The sequence below is a fragment of the Ambystoma mexicanum genome, chromosome 10, assembly GCF_040938575.1.
Source record: "Ambystoma mexicanum isolate Mex_15411 chromosome 10, UKY_AmexF1_1, whole genome shotgun sequence".
In the NCBI taxonomy this organism is placed as follows: Eukaryota; Metazoa; Chordata; class Amphibia; order Caudata; family Ambystomatidae; genus Ambystoma; species Ambystoma mexicanum.
In genome coordinates, this window is record NC_090932.1 from 71681634 (window position 1) to 71697297 (window position 15664).

Sequence of the window (15664 nt, forward strand, 5' to 3'; positions counted from 1 at the left end):
TTGCTGTAAATCTGTATGATGATACACGTGTGTGTTGTACCTATGGGTGTGATGGCAGAGAGCAAGATGGAGAGTGAATGTGTTAAACGTGTCAAGGTTCGAGTCTGCCGAGGGTATCCGATGAGTCGAGCAAGATGCCAGGATTACGTAGGCCTGTTGTAGGACAGTGCTATGTACTTAGACGGAGTCTCTTTGGTTGTCAAAGTTAGGTGTTTTATATGTCTTTCTGATGCTTTGTGATTCTGCTGAAAATGGATCAGATAACTTAATGCTGGAAGGTAGACTTTAATAAGCTATACATGCTGGTTGCATTGGAAGCAGGGGGGTAACAGAGGAGGCGGGTAGACGGGAAGTGGGAAAAGAAGTCTAGATTAGTTTGTGTAGATAGTCTGAGCTGGCTACTATGATTTCTAAAGATAAAATTTCAATATATGTTGTTGGTATCCTCAACAGTGTATTTCTTACTCAACCTTTGAAAATGACGTCCTGGGAAAGTGTTCATATTTGGAGATTACCAGCCCAAGGGCAAATCTTGGCGAAGGTCTTTTGGAGTGTGTACTGGTGATCAGACCCACCGATGTTGGTGCTAGTTTTGTGTGAAGTTACTTTAGATGAGGGAGATCTAGGCTCCTTAGATGAGTTACAGTGTACTTTGAATTATGTGGTGTATGTACAGGTGTAGCCTAGACAATGATTAAATGAATACAGGAGGCCCCATTAGGCTATTCCACTCACTTATTGAATGAGAAACATCAGTGGCCACTAAAGTACATCTGGATCCAGAGGTGCACTGGTCAATATGGGAATCTCAAGAAGTACAGACCAGCCGGTGCCTTTGCAAGGCCAGTAGTGATGGGGCAGTCATGGACATGTCCAGGGTAATGAAGAGCATTTTAGGACCGACTGTTGCTTCCACTGTGTCTGTAGTGCCGGGGAAGGGACATGTCACTGTAACTCTCTCATGTTCAGTGTTTCATCATAAGTGGGCATTCATTTGCTGTCCAGCTGGCACCCTCAGACCTGATCCAATTGCTCCACTGTCTTCAAACTTTCACTTCACTCTGGTATCTTTGCAACTTTTTTCAAAGTGGCACCATGATACTAATTCTGAATAAACCCTGACAGAGTCACCTATTGACCCCTCTCTTTCCTTCTTCACTATTCCAAGATAGTCAAACAGGTAGTCGTCAACCTCATGACTGACCAACCAGAAGACAGCGCCGGCAGTTACCACCTCCAATCAGGGTGCTGCAGTACACAATCCACAGAGATAGCATTTACCCATATCTTTAACTCCCTGTCTACAACCCAGCACTGCCACCTGCCACCTGCCATCTGCCTTTTATCCTCATTCATCTTGATCTCGTTGCCACCTTTGATTCAGTTGATCACCGCCCCCTCCTTCAGGCTCTCAATCCATGTCTTCCAGGCCTGGATTGGCCAAACTCATATCTGGTTGATCGCTCTTTCCCCATTTCCCCGCAGTGATCTGTCCTTGGTCATTTCCTCTTCGGTTTCTGCACCTCCTCTCTTGTCAAACTCGGCTTCTCCTCTTGCTTCTCGTATGATCTATGCGCTGATGATAGTCAGATCATCTTCTCCTTCCACCCCCTTCACTCCCAGCTGTACTTCCACACCCCTAACTGCCTATCCACCATCTGCCACTTGATGGCGTGGCATTGCCTGATACTGTTATGAATCCCCATTCCTGAGGAACCTTTGGAAACCTGTACGACTTCAGGAAGTAGGACTTGGTAGCGGTCGAGTCTTCTCTGTTGCGTCTAGGTTGCATCCGGTGCTGACTCATCGCCACGTCATCATGCATCCCCTGCTCTGATCCTGGAAGCTTAATCTTCCTTCCGGTTAGTGGACTGATCACGTTACAATCCTTTGTTGCAGGTACGCTGTTTCTCCTGTTCTTTCTGACCCGTTATTCTTCTACTGTGCACCTCCTGCCGAACTCCTCGTCTCAGTATATGTGCTTATTCGCCTTAGTCATCCTTCAGCCTACTCTCTCCTCACCTTCCATCTGCCCTTTGCTGGAATATTAGGAGCTGGCCGTATCCTCTAACGTCAGACCTACCAGCCTTCTTCTCATCTGCAAGAACACATATGGGGTTTTATTCCCCTCAGGGTTTCCCTCGCCCCTGTTGGGCTGACTCCTGGGGTGGGTCCATGATATGATATGATACGATAAGCTATTTATAACGAGCTTAATACCCAGAGGTTTCTAAGCGCGGACCCGGGGATCAAACCTGTGGTGCTCCGTGTCGTCTTGCTTCCAAGCCAATCGCGTTGCCCCTAAGCTATCCTCCAAAGACTCCGAGGTCTGATATCATTCAGCCCCAGGCTAGCCTCTCATTAGGACAGATCCTTTCACTACAAGACCAAAAACCAGGGATCTGGTCGAAGCCAGAGGACCCAAGGGAGACCCTGCCACAATGAGGAAAGTCATCGAAAAGGTATTGTTCTTGACATTTGCCAACTCATCTAAAACTGTAGTGAATGTACTGCTAAGACTCCAAAGCCTCTCCTCTGGCCTTGACACCTGATCTTCTTCGGCCATTGCCCAAAGCTAGCAATCTAAAGTCTACCTTTCAGAGTGACCGGGCACTTCAGACCTTTATCACCTATACTGCTACGGCTGCCAGGCTTATCCTCCTGAAAATCAGTAAAACCCATCCCCTTTCCCCCTTTCACTCTGCCAATCTCCAACTGGCTTGACTACTGTGCCAGCCAACTCAGAAGATCTTCTAACTTGTCTGTTCCTCCTAACAATGTGTTGGACTTTACAGCCTGCATCCTATATAACCTTCCACGTTTCCTGCCCACCTCCATGCGTGACCTTCATGGATGTGACTTCTTGTACAATGTCCTTCCCAAGTGAAATCCCTTTTTCTGTTTAAATCCATCCAAAGGATAGTCTTGCTACCCAACCCCTCAACCTGGCTGAATCTGTCTCCTGCTTCTCCCCACCTAGCATTCCACACTCCCAGGGTCCACTCACCCTATAAGAGTACCCGGCCCACTTGTTTTGCCTCCCGGTTCCACTCCTTCGCCGTTCTGCCTCCCCATCACCAGGAGTCTTATTGTGGTTTCATCCCACAGTCATCATCAACCAGCATCACCACTTGAATGCATGTCTTCACTAATCAGTAAATACTGCATTTACTGACGATGCAAAATAAATAAATAAATAAATACATAAATAAATAAATAAATACATAAATAAATGCAATGTCCTTCTTGTGCGGTTCCCATTCGTGGTCTCAAGCTCCTCCACCACCGTCGTCCAGTTTAATTAACAAGCTACTTCATCGTGACTATGTAAACCAATTAGACTGCTGCAGTTTTCAATATACCTTGCACAGTGCTACTTGGAGAAGCACTTTTGATGTTCAGCAAATAATTACAAACGTTTCCTAAAGGGAATGTAGCGCCCAGAGGCACTTTATTTCACAGAGGCATCCGTAAAGCCATGCACTTCCTCTATTTCCTTGTTGACCCATCTGTTTTCGTCAGCAGGTCTCAGAGGAAGCATTGGTTTTCATTTATCCAATGGTTTCTCAATTTCTCATTGAAACAATGGTAGAGTATCACAAAGCGCCAGGAAACCGTGTTTCTAGGCAGGTGCTAAACAAACTGCCAGAAATATCCAGGGAGCAGGATTCATGGAGCATTGTTTCAAGTAAATGCAGCCGGCTGGAATCAGAACGGGGGTCGCATTACACAAGCACAAGCACAAGAACAAGCACAAGCACAAGCACATTAGTACACGGTGCTGCCAATCCACGCGATACACTGAATGCGGATTGGCTCATTTCCGAGCCATGCCGCAGTGTAATCCAGTGGATGCACTTATGTGCATCACGCGCTTGCTACACTCTTTTCTTTTCTTTTTTTTCTGGCGACCATGGAAAGGGAGAAGGGACCACACGTAATGCCTTCTCCCTTTTCCAAGGTGGCCAGTTTCCTCCCATTCATTAGTACGCAACAAGTTGGCCCATAATGGTGCCCTGGTGCTCCGTACTAATGAAGCAGTACACGCGTTCTGGTGTTCCTAGAACTAACGCATACTGCGTCGACACCTTTTCAAACGGTAAAAGAAATGTCAATTGAAAAGGTTTCATCATCGCATTAGTATTCCAGGGCTGCAAACTCCAGGAAACTAGTATCCCGAGACTGCAGACCCCGGAATACTGATGGCAAGAACCACCTCGCCAGCGGGCCAATACCGCCTTAAGGTAATGGCCCCGGGGCCACTGTTAAGGCCCTCACTGCGCTTGGGCCTGTAACTTCAGGCCCTGGAGGCAGTACTTTAGGTGGCATTGGCCCGCTGGCTCAGGGGTCATTGCCATAGTATTAGAGTTTGGGGGAAAACATATTGGGCCTCATTATAAGTGTTGCGGTAAGGCAACGACGGTGCCAGTAGTGCTAACGGTGCCGTTGTTACCGCGCCACAACATTACGAGTTCTGCAAACCAGACGTGCAGAGCAGTACCACGAGCAGTACCGGATGGCAGCAACGGCCCCGTTATTTACGGGGTGTTGCTACCATCCTCCCCATTCCCATTGAGCCCTATCGGGGCTCAAATGGGAATAGGGACGTACCAGGTCCGGGTCCCGCGAATGGGATTTACCGGCCCTCCAAGGTCAGAATGACCCGGCAATTCCCATTTTGCGCGACCCGGACCCGGGCCAGAGTTTGGGGGTAGCCATGCCCTTAATAAAGGGCATGGCTACCTCCAGACTCGTAATGAGGCCCATTGTGTTCATATCATTTTTGCACCAGGGCTATGATTGCCCTATTGTTCAAGGGCTATGGTTTTTGCACCAGGGCTATGCCTGCCCTTGAACAATAGGGCAATCATAGCCCTGGTGCAAAAATAAATTGAAAGGAATCATTCTTTGCACTGGGGCAGAATTGCACTTTCACAGGTGCAAAGTTTTGGTGATCTGGCCCTATGTAGTTTCAATAATTGTACTTGCCCAATTAGACATTGTAAGTGGTTCTCTAAAAATACACATGTGAACTACAAGTGGTGAAGATAACTTATGATGTTGAATGATGACCTGACCTTTAAAAAGTAAACATGTTTCAGCATTTCTTTAAATGTGAAAGCCTTCTTCAGGATTATATAACTTTGTGAGTCCTGGTGGATATTCTTCTCTGGGCGTTGCATTTTCTGAAACCAGTCTTACTAGTGATGTAAGTGTATGCATTGGAGAACTTCTTTTAAAATTTACAAATAAAAGTACAATAAAAGCAAAACCCTGTGGGATGAGTGACAGGTGAGCAAAACAAATGTGGAAATAATATAGTTGGGAAATTCCTATTGTTTGTTTCTAGATATCAATGCTTTCTGATGACATAGTTCGAGAACAGCTTCTCGCTTCACTGACCTGCTTGAAGAGCTCCATCTCCGCTGCCAGGCCACCTTTACCGCTAGTAGAAGTCACTACATTGGGCCCTGTCGCTAGGCTTGCCAGGCCTCGCAGGTGCGTCACCCAGTCCTCCAGATGGGGACCAACGCCTTGGAATAAGGATTCAAATGACAGTTCCTTAGACAGCCTGCAAGGGGGTGACAGAGAAGAGAGGACAATTGGAACTCGCAGCGCCTAGAAGACATATGTCAGGTGTTCTGAAGGCCATTCACACACCATGGGCCTCTGGTACAGCTCATCATCAGGAGTCTTTACCCAAGAAACAATAAAGGGGGTTCATGCATATTTTCATTCAAGAAGGGACACTTTTCCCACCATAGATTTAGGCAGAGATCTGGAGCCCTGTTCTAGTACTCACAATTTCTTTTTTATAAAGTGCTGAGCTCAGGCGCTACTATAACAGATGTTTCTATTCATTGGCATGTATTTGATTAACCTGAGAAGGATACAAGTCTGAGTAATCTATGCTGGATTTGAACACGGAATTTCCAGTTTATGCCTAGAGCTCTGGAAAAAGTGCATTATCCCCGGGGGCCATTTGACAGTACTCTCAAGTTGTCCTATTTATTTATTTTATTTTTTTGAATTTTTAAAGCACTCACACAGCCCGGGGACATTGAGGCACTGTTACAGGAATATGTCTTAGTTGTGTATTTATAAAGTGCTTAATACCCACAGGTTTCTAAGAGCGGGTCTGGGGCTCGAAACTGTGTTGCTTCATGTCGTTTTGTTTCCAAGCCCGAGCACGTTGCCACTGAGCTATCCACCCTCCTATGTTTCGTGTGTTAGCTTCAGTCAGTGTCCTTTTAGCCAAAAGGCACTTTAGATTCTGGCACTTTCAGCCCAGAATTTAAAATGGAAAACATACAACTAGGAGTGACCGAAAAGTAACCCATGAGAGCTGAAACGCTGGGGTGAGTAAACCTCCAAGAGCGCTTGTAGTATTCCCACCTGATATAGGGGGCATCTTTAGAACAGCAAACTTTCCAGTGCATAATAGTATTTTGTGTTTTTTTTTTTATCTAATGAAAAACTGATATCAATGCAGCTCTGACATAAGAGCAAGAGTGATACAATGGGGTTCAATTTGCTAAATGGAGAAAATTGTATGCAGGGAACTGACAGTGCTTGCACTTATGTGCTGTTGGCTCCCTGCATGCAATTTTAAACCGAGGAACAATTGCCTTAACTCTTTGTTTTTCCTTTGCGCTTTGAGAGATATAAAACACTGTGAAGAGATGGCACCTAGAATGGTCCTCGTGACCCCTATATACATGACAGCCCAGAGACTGAGAAATGAGAGCTGCCAGTCAAAGTTTGGCCAGCCTCCAGCTGGGCCAGTACATACTACATATGTGACCAAATATTCTCTTAGACAACCATTCAAACCCTATCCAGCTGACGTCTTCACAAACACAGGTGCCTCAACACTGGACCAGGTTGACTAACGATAAATATCCAGCTGTGCTGGCGTCATTAGAGACACCACAACATAGCAACGTTAGCCACAAAGCACACTCTTATCCCTGCACGACGTTACATGGACACACATGTGCACACACAAAGAACATGCATACACAGTTCTATAGAGGACAGATGCATGCACATACTATCAAATGTTTTTCTTATTTTCTTTCATTAGCCAAATGCAAAAACGCAATGAAGCAAGAGTCACACAAAACAAGTTTGCACCAGCTTATTGCACTAACCATAGGCGACTTCAAGGGTGTATAAGGAACCTGGAAGAACCAAATACTACTACCCTCACGAGAAAGCAATACAATTTATATATATAGATAGACATAGAGAAACCATAGAACTGCAGTGAAATTACACGAATCCACAGGCCTCAGAACAAGGAGGGAAGACATGCAGACTCTGCGGCACGAAGCAAAGGGACAGTGCTCACAGCCAAGGACAAAGGTGGGTGGAACATTCCTGACTCCAGGGGCATGGAGCCACCTGCAAAATAGCAGAATAGATCCTCACTAATTGCAGATGAAAAGCTCAGTTTTGCGGTCCTCGTCCACGTGATGCGGCCGAGCCGAACAATAGCCTCTTACCCATGGTGGGAAGAGAAGCTGTTCCCACCGAAGCAGACAAGAACTGATATATGTGTTGCTCAAGAAACATTGCAAGTCGCAGGCCCTCTCTCAGGCATGGTGGATATACCAGTGGAAACAATTGGGACACAGTCTTTCTCATCACCTTGAGAAGGTACACAGAGCGCTGAGAACAGAGCGAGGTGCCAGGCCCGAGGAGACCCGCACCAGCCAATCAGGGAACACAAAATCTAAGGTGGAAGGTAAGGGGCAAGGGCCAATGGTAGTCCTGTAATCTTGAAACAATGTAATTGATTGTTTTTCGGAAACCTCAGGCGAGACCACCTATCATGGAAGGACCAGTTAGCTAACAGCTATAGGTGCCTTCTATAGGCACTAACACCCAAGCCAACCAATAGAATGGGCTCTTAGGTTTTTGGGGAGAGGTCAACGGCTATGATGCCATCTAGTAACAAAAGCCCACGACACGGCCCCAGAGCTGTGATTGCTGGAGATTTGTTGGTTTCCTGTATGATCCCTGTCTGGATAATAAAAGACAGTTCTAGCTTTCTCTTGGCTGAGTCCTCTGTCATAAACGGGGGAGGGTTCATTGGGCCTGGGTCCTCTGCTGAACAGTGACTGTATAGCACGAACCTCGGTCCTCTGGCATAGCATTTACAAATGCCTGCAAATGAAATGTGCTCTGCGGGCGGTGTTTCATAATGGATTCCAAAATAATCTGTGGGGTCATTACCAAGTGCTAAACCAAGGCGCATTCCATTGGAATCTTTGGACTTACGTCTGCATGAAAATCTCATGCTGGCTCAAAACCAAGTGCTTTTCCCAGACAGAGGACGACTTACCTTTGCTGCCCTCCTTCTCCTCCGAATGCCATGAAGATGAGCTAGAGCGGAAAATGAAAGCGTAAAAGCAATTGTAAAATGACCCCCATAGTGGTTTTATGTTGTACCCCGTTAGAGTGACCAGCTACTATGCAATCCCACGTCATCACACAGCACTCAGCCTGCATCCTCGTCCTGTTGATATCATGGGAAACCACGGTAAATTGATACAACTTGGAATGGTTCAGTTACTGATGGCTCATCTTTTATCCGTCATATTATATTACTGCAAAACTGCATTTTATGGGTGTCGCTTAGTTAGGTTATTACTTTGTTCTGCATTTCTTCTTGGACCATTTGAAATGAAGAGTTGGTGAACTTGAGTCGCAATGTGCCTACCTATGGCCTGTTTTGGTGGAGGTTGGCAAGTGGTATGTCACTCTTCCCTGATTATTCCATGTTCCACGCTGCCTTATGGATCGACCACATCAGTCTTCAGCCTGATCACCTCCTGCCTGGAGGCCAAGAGTTTGTGACCTTCCTCTAATCTGGGCTCCGCAACAGATGCACCATGCACAGAGCACTTACCCACATCTCCCACTCCTGTGCTTACGGCTCACCACTGCCATCGGCCATCCATCCACGTTCTGCTTGATCTCTCTGCTGCCTTTGATCATCGGTTCCTCCAGACTCTCCACCATTTGACCTTCAGGGACAGCAGGTGTGCGCCCTAGCTGGCTGATCGCTCCTTCTCTGTCTTCAAAAGCACTGGGGCCTTCTTTGCCAGCCCGATCCCATGAGGAGGTCCCCAAGGAGAGATTGTGGGCGTCTCCTCTTTGCACTCTGCACCTCTCTTGGCAATACAATCTTCCTTGGCATCTCATATCATCCATTTGTTGATAATACTCAAACCTTTCTCTCCTTGACCTTCTTCACCCTGAGCTGCCATCTCACAGCACTAAATGCCCATTGCTACCCGTCACTTGCCTGATGCCCATCTCCTTTGAAAACCAAAGAGCTCTTTCCCTCCACCACCAATGCCACCCCCTTTTCGCCTTTAGCTTATTCCTTTTCCCTGGATCCATCGAGCAAGGTTTGGAAAGCCGGGGTCCACTTGGCCAGCATGTCATCATCTCCACTGCTATGGTTGTCATGCTTTATATGTGGCTGTGTTTTTGAGACATTTCAAAGATTGTGTACTGAACACTTATTCTGCTCCTTTTCCCTGTCAAAACCCTCCTAGCTGCCCGGTCCTCCACAGAGTGGATTACACCGTCAGACTCCTTATGAGACGTACCCATTACTCCTTGACAACTCTCAGCAAGGTACTGAGCTTCGCTACCGTTGCCCTCAACCTTGCATAGTCTTTACCCACCACCGCCAAATGCTTCCTTACCGAATTGGCTAACCATTCAAAATGGCCCCTATTCAAATTCCTTGTGCTTTGTTTCATTCTTTCCACGGGCTAGCCCCCACTACCTTGGGGAATTGATCTGTTATGTACCACGTAGAAGTTTCTTTTTACGAAGCCCCCCTCCATCTATCTGTCCCCGCCCGACCCTGTGCTGCTTTGACTCCTTCCCCCTCCTGGCACGTCATCCTTGGAATGAATACCCCCAGAAATGAAGGACATTCCAATAGTGACTGCCTTCAAGATCCCACTCTCTACAAGTTGGGAATCCCAGAGTAATTTGGTGCTACTCTTCCCCCCACCCACTTGAACGAGGCACAACCCCTGTAACCTAGGGTTTGAATATCTGTGCACAGGTCTGGAAATATTCTAATTGCTGAAGATGCATTTAAAGTCTGTCCTGTGCTGTCCCCGTTCACTGTTTCTATCGCCTTACCAACCACCATACCATCAAGGGCCCGATTCAAGGAATTTTTTGCACGGTTCAAAGTGACTTTGCACTGACTCTGCACTGCAAAAATACACTTTGCACAGTTCCATGGATCAGGGTTTGTGTTAGCAGTGCAAGTCGCTTGTCAGCAGTGCATGTATTAACTGCTTTATTATGATTGTGCAAAGATGTGCAGAGCGCCCATACATGGGATTGTTCCAGCCAACAACAGGCTCTATGTCTAAAGATTCTGGGTGAAATGCTGTTCATTTTCAAAAAATGAACACAAATACACATTGCTTGCATGTTGCTCATGATGAACATTAAAAATGCCTGATCTTTAAAGACTTGAAACTCTAAACCTGGCATCATGTGTTAGAACAAGGGAAAGCTAGGAGCGCTACTGTAGAAAGTGAAGAGTTAATCATCGCCGGCACATGCCACCTGTCCCAGCATTCCAGTGTTTTTCATCTGCATTCCCCTGATTTATTCATAACATTCTACTCTCAGTGGATGGAGGATTCTGAGAGCACTTTAGCCCTCCGGCTGATGGGGCCTATACGGGTCAATATACGCACCGCTCTAGCTATAAGCCCTGGTCGGTTTCTCAGGCCATAACTTGGGAGAGGGCCTTTTGCATCAGATAGCGCACGCGGTGGTGGGTGCAAATGTAACACGTGTTCCGTCTCTGCGCCTAGATCTCTTTTACACCATTAACTCATCCGTGATGTGATTTATTAGAAGCAATGGGATCCGGTAGATCCTGTAGGGTTGGTTGCCTTTACAGTGAGCTGCAGCGTCAGACCCAGGCACCCTCACTCCTCACCTCGCATTCCATTGCAAATCCTGCAGACCTGCTGTACAGACCTTGACATGTGCTTCAGTGAGGCCTTTCCCTGACCCCCTTTTTCCTGCAACACTGGTTATAGGTGTGCCGAATCCTGCAGCTCGCAAAGTGCCTCCTGGGGCTAATGTGATCAATTTATTTATTTCCTGATTTTTAACACGCCGGAACCCGGGGGTATCAGGGCGCACATATACACATAAAACAACGGAATTACAGGACATGAACAGAGCAACAATGAAGAAAAGAGGGTTTACTCAAAGAGAAAGGTCTTCAGTGCCTTTCTAAAAGTTCTGATGTTGGGCCATCACAGGACAAAGTACTGGGAACAAAAGTGGTCGATGCTGCAGAAAAATAAGCGATTCATAGCAAGCTCCGGCAGCCTGCCAATAAGGTGCTTTTGGGCAGCGCGATGCCAGGCAGAAGAGGGAGACATGTGGGACCCAGCGTGTAGTTCATTGTACTTATCAGACAGCGCTGGAATTGCGGCGTCCCATGCCGGGTTTCAGACGCATTGGGACCTGGATGAGATAAAAAGGGTGGTGCAATGCGTTTCCCCCCTTTATTCTTGCTGGTCGCAAGGATCCTGGCCACCTCCCCCAGCTGTTGAAGAATTGTTTCTCCCGCCGACCCATCACCACAAGTTAGGTAGGTTTAGGTTAGGTATTGTGAACAATTTAGGGTGTTAAAGTATCACCTGGGTGGCAGGGTTTTTGATACATTTTAAAGATTGTTTACTGAACTCTGATAAATGGAGTACATTTTGGAAGATACATTTTGCTCCTTGTAGTGAAGCGTGGCTCAGGGCATGCCAGGGAAGTTGCCATGGGACACGCACCAGTCCCTGCTGATTTGGTAGGTACACAGGGGCGAGGGAAGTGATCTTGGGTATGATGTCATGCACCCCCCATGTTATTTTATGTTATGTTATTTGGCTTTTATTCTGCGCAAATCACCACCGTAGTAGTCTTAGGGTGCTGAGTCTTTGTCCGTGGTTGAGTGAATTGTGACCTCACGTCAAGGTGTTAAACCAAACCGTAGTCTGAGGCAGGGTCGGACTGGGCCATAATATTGCCTCGGGCATCAATGAAAAAGTGGCCCACCGTTGCAAGTGGCAATTCATTCCATTTGTGACAGACTGTTTGAGTGGTACCCCAGGGGGAAGTTTTTGATAAAATGTGGTGCAAATTCTGCAATTAATCATTCAGTAACATGGGTCAAAACTACTAGCTGCATGGTGAAGTAACTTATCACACTGGCCAACATGGGACAAAAAAGTGGCCCCCTTTGCCTCAGAAACTGGTCCAGGCTAGCATTTTGTGTTTTTGAGGGATGAGAGGGAAGGGACAGTGAGACGAGGGAATGAGTGAGTGGGAAGAATGAAATATGACAAACCAGAATAAAACAACGTTTCGGTAAAATGACAACAGGTAGAAATGCAAGTGTGAGCAGGGATACAGGTATGATATATGTAGCAGTTCATAGGGAAATACAAGTTAAAGATTGTTTTACCAAAGTAGAAACAACCGCTGCAGAAATGACTGTAGTCGATTTCGTCACAAATCAGTTTTTACTTCGGTAAAACAACCGAAATCCATGTCCCGTAAGCAGCCGTAGACCAAACCCCCCTTCTTACCTTTTTGCCAGCTGCCGCTGCTTCTCCTGTACCCCTGCAGTGTTAGTTTGGTCCCTCTAGCGCGGATCGGAGCCGACGCTGCAAGGTCACTTTTCCTTTTTCAATCGTTTTTTGTTTGTTTTTGGTCCCCTGATTCCATTGTCAAGGAAGCAGGGGACACCCCTGCAACCCCGAAATCCATTATATCAAAAATATAGAGTGGGGGACAGCCCCGCAACCCCAGTTCCTCATGTTCAGTATTTTGGTCTTTGATTTTTTAGTACTGGTCGAATTCGGAAGATGGTCCAAACAATCCTTTTGTAATAACTTTTTGGGCGTTTCCGGCCACAGAGGAAGAAAGAGTGGATTTTAAGGGTTATTTTCTCTGTATGTTGTTCACAAATATCTTAAATGTGTTGAGGAGCTTCATTACCACTGGTATGGATGTGTGAGGGCCTTGAGATGTGCTCAAGAGTTCCAGATAGTTTTGTTGGCTATTTATACTGAAGGATCATGCCAAGACTCCCCAGATCAGAGTTCTTGTGGGCTGCCTTAGGCAAGTCCATTTGAAAGAAGTGTACCCAGAACACAAGAGTTGGCTATGAATCGGAGGGTGCACAACTGAACACAATAGGAAAGGGAGATAAGGGCTTCCCAGCCTGAGCCAAAATCAAAGGCCTCAAGTCTTGGAAAAGAAATATCAAATCTTAATTAGAATGCTACTATAGGGGTTGGGGTCCTTAGTTGTATTGAATAATCCTACAAAGATAGTGCTAGAGCAGTGGTCTTCAAACTTTGTAGGCCCCCCCAAAAATGCCAAATGGAAAGTAAGTCCAAATGGCTATGAAATATCACGTGCATACACCGCACCCTACTCCCGGTATAGAACCTGGGCCCCCCCCACACCTCTCTGCCCGCCTACCACCTGCTCCCATTAGTCTCTGGACTCCCTCATCCCACTCCGAGACAGTCCCTGTGCTCGCCCCACATGCTGCTCCCACCACTATCCCATGGCTCCGGTCCATCCTGCTCCCACCACAGTCCATGGGCTCCCCCACCCTGCTTCCAGCACAGTCCCAGGGCCTGTGGTAGCAGGTTAGTTTTTTAAGTGGTGTGGCATAAATATGTCCGCCAGATGTGCCATAGCGACCGAGCACAGCGAAGGAGCCAGAACCAATCAAGAGGGGTTTGGGGGGTTTTCCCCCTGTGAATTACTTTTGAATAATGGGTTCAAATATTGCAATTGGCACTGGAGGGCCAGGGGGCAGGCATGATATTTTTTACTGGACATCTATGAAAGATGTCCAGTAAAAAGATACTATCCCTCTCCCCTGGGCCCCACTGGGCCTAACACAATCAACATGATTATGTGTGTATGGAAGGCGCTGGGATGCCACGAGGGAAAGCATGGTATTTCTGACTGGACATCTATGAGAGATGTCCAGTAAAAAAATACCATCTGTGTCCGCTGGGCTCCACAGGACCTGAGAAGGAGAGCTGATTTTGGCAGGTGGGTAGGGGGGTTTTGTGCAACAAAGGCATTTTTAAAATGCCTTTGTTGTACAACACTCCTTCCCCTCTGTTCACCCCACTCGCCAAAATCAGCCCAACAGACCAAAACAAACACACACACACACATTCACACAGAAATCACTCTATCATTCACTCAAGTACCCATCACCATACACTCACTCATAACACAGGCATACACTCATCCATACACATATTTAAATAGAAAATAAATTAACATAAACGTACCTTCTGCAGGGGCCTGTGCGTGGGTGCTGAAATGCCCCGCTCCATGCTGTCTGTATGTGCAAGGAGGTGTAGGAGCTCCCCCTCGCATATAAAGACATGCAATGCCTCAGTCAGCATTTCCAATGAGCTATGCAAACCTGTTGAAACAAAACGCCCCCAGCACTTGCATGGCTCAGAGCATGTGCAGCTGGGGAACTGAACTGAACTGTCGAAGGGAAATTTGGTTTCCCTTCTACAGTTCAGCCAGCCCAGGAACACTCCCTCAGATGGAAAAAGCAGCTGAGGGAGTGCTCAGTGTTTCACTGGGCTGGCTCCTTTGCTCCTCCATAATGGGTGATGGGGCCACTGGGTGGTCGCCCCCTCACCCATTATGGATGAGCCTCCAAGCTCGGACTAGGCTATAGGGCTATAGGGCAATAGGGCAATGCCCGTACTAAAAATGCAAAATGCTAGGGTGGGGTAGTCAAAATAGGCCAAAGTGGGCCAGTTTGACAAGTTACTTCACCATGCAGCTAGTAGTTTTGACCATTGTTGCAGAATAAATATTCCTTAAATTTCACAATGTGCTTACATTTGAACAAAAAACACCCCCGTTGGTACTATTCAAGCAGTATGTGACTAAAGGAATGAATAGCCATTTAGAACTGCGGGCCACTTGTTCATTGGTGCCTGAGACCGTTGTATGCTTCAGTCCAACCATGTGAGCTGCCCCTGCCCATTTCCTCCAATCTAATTTTATTTTACATTTCATGCTGGGCTCTCGCCCCACACAGCTTGAAGACCTCTTTGCTAAAGGGTGTCAGATGTTATATAGGCGTTAACTTACTCTGCATTGTATTAAGCAAGAATACACAGTGTGCAACTTAGGGTTGAGCAGTAAACTTTTATTACAATGGGGCGAGTAAGCTGCCTATACACACGGCTGGGCTGAGATAGAGAGTCATACCTTCGGAAATTAATTGTCAGGGGTACAGAAAAATATGATAGGCACATATAATATCGGTAGAGCTAAAGGATAATCAAAATGATACATTACACGTGTGACATGGAGTTAAACATACAGAGAAAGAAGTATCCAAGCCAATTTTGTCTTGGGAGGATAGCGCAGGGGCAAAGCGCTCCCCTTGGAAGCAAGACGACACCGAACACCACAGGTTCGATCCCTGGGTCCTTTATAATGCATGCCCCCTATGGGTGCCTCAGACTGCTTTCCACTCTAAGCAAGCGTGGGGGCAGACAACCATCATGTTGAAATGGGCCCCCACACATCTTCAGCT

General features: G+C 46.7%; 1 protein-coding gene across 1 annotated transcript in view; it reads right to left on the bottom strand.

Moving 5' to 3' along the window:
* Positions 1 to 15664, bottom strand: part of PRSS56 (serine protease 56) — a 135861-nt gene that overhangs the window by 18655 nt on the left and 101542 nt on the right. Inside the window, exon 13 of the mRNA XM_069617542.1 lies at positions 5404 to 5572. Coding sequence (XP_069473643.1) covers positions 5404 to 5572 — 169 coding nt within the window. The remainder of the gene's footprint in view (positions 1 to 5403; positions 5573 to 15664) is intronic.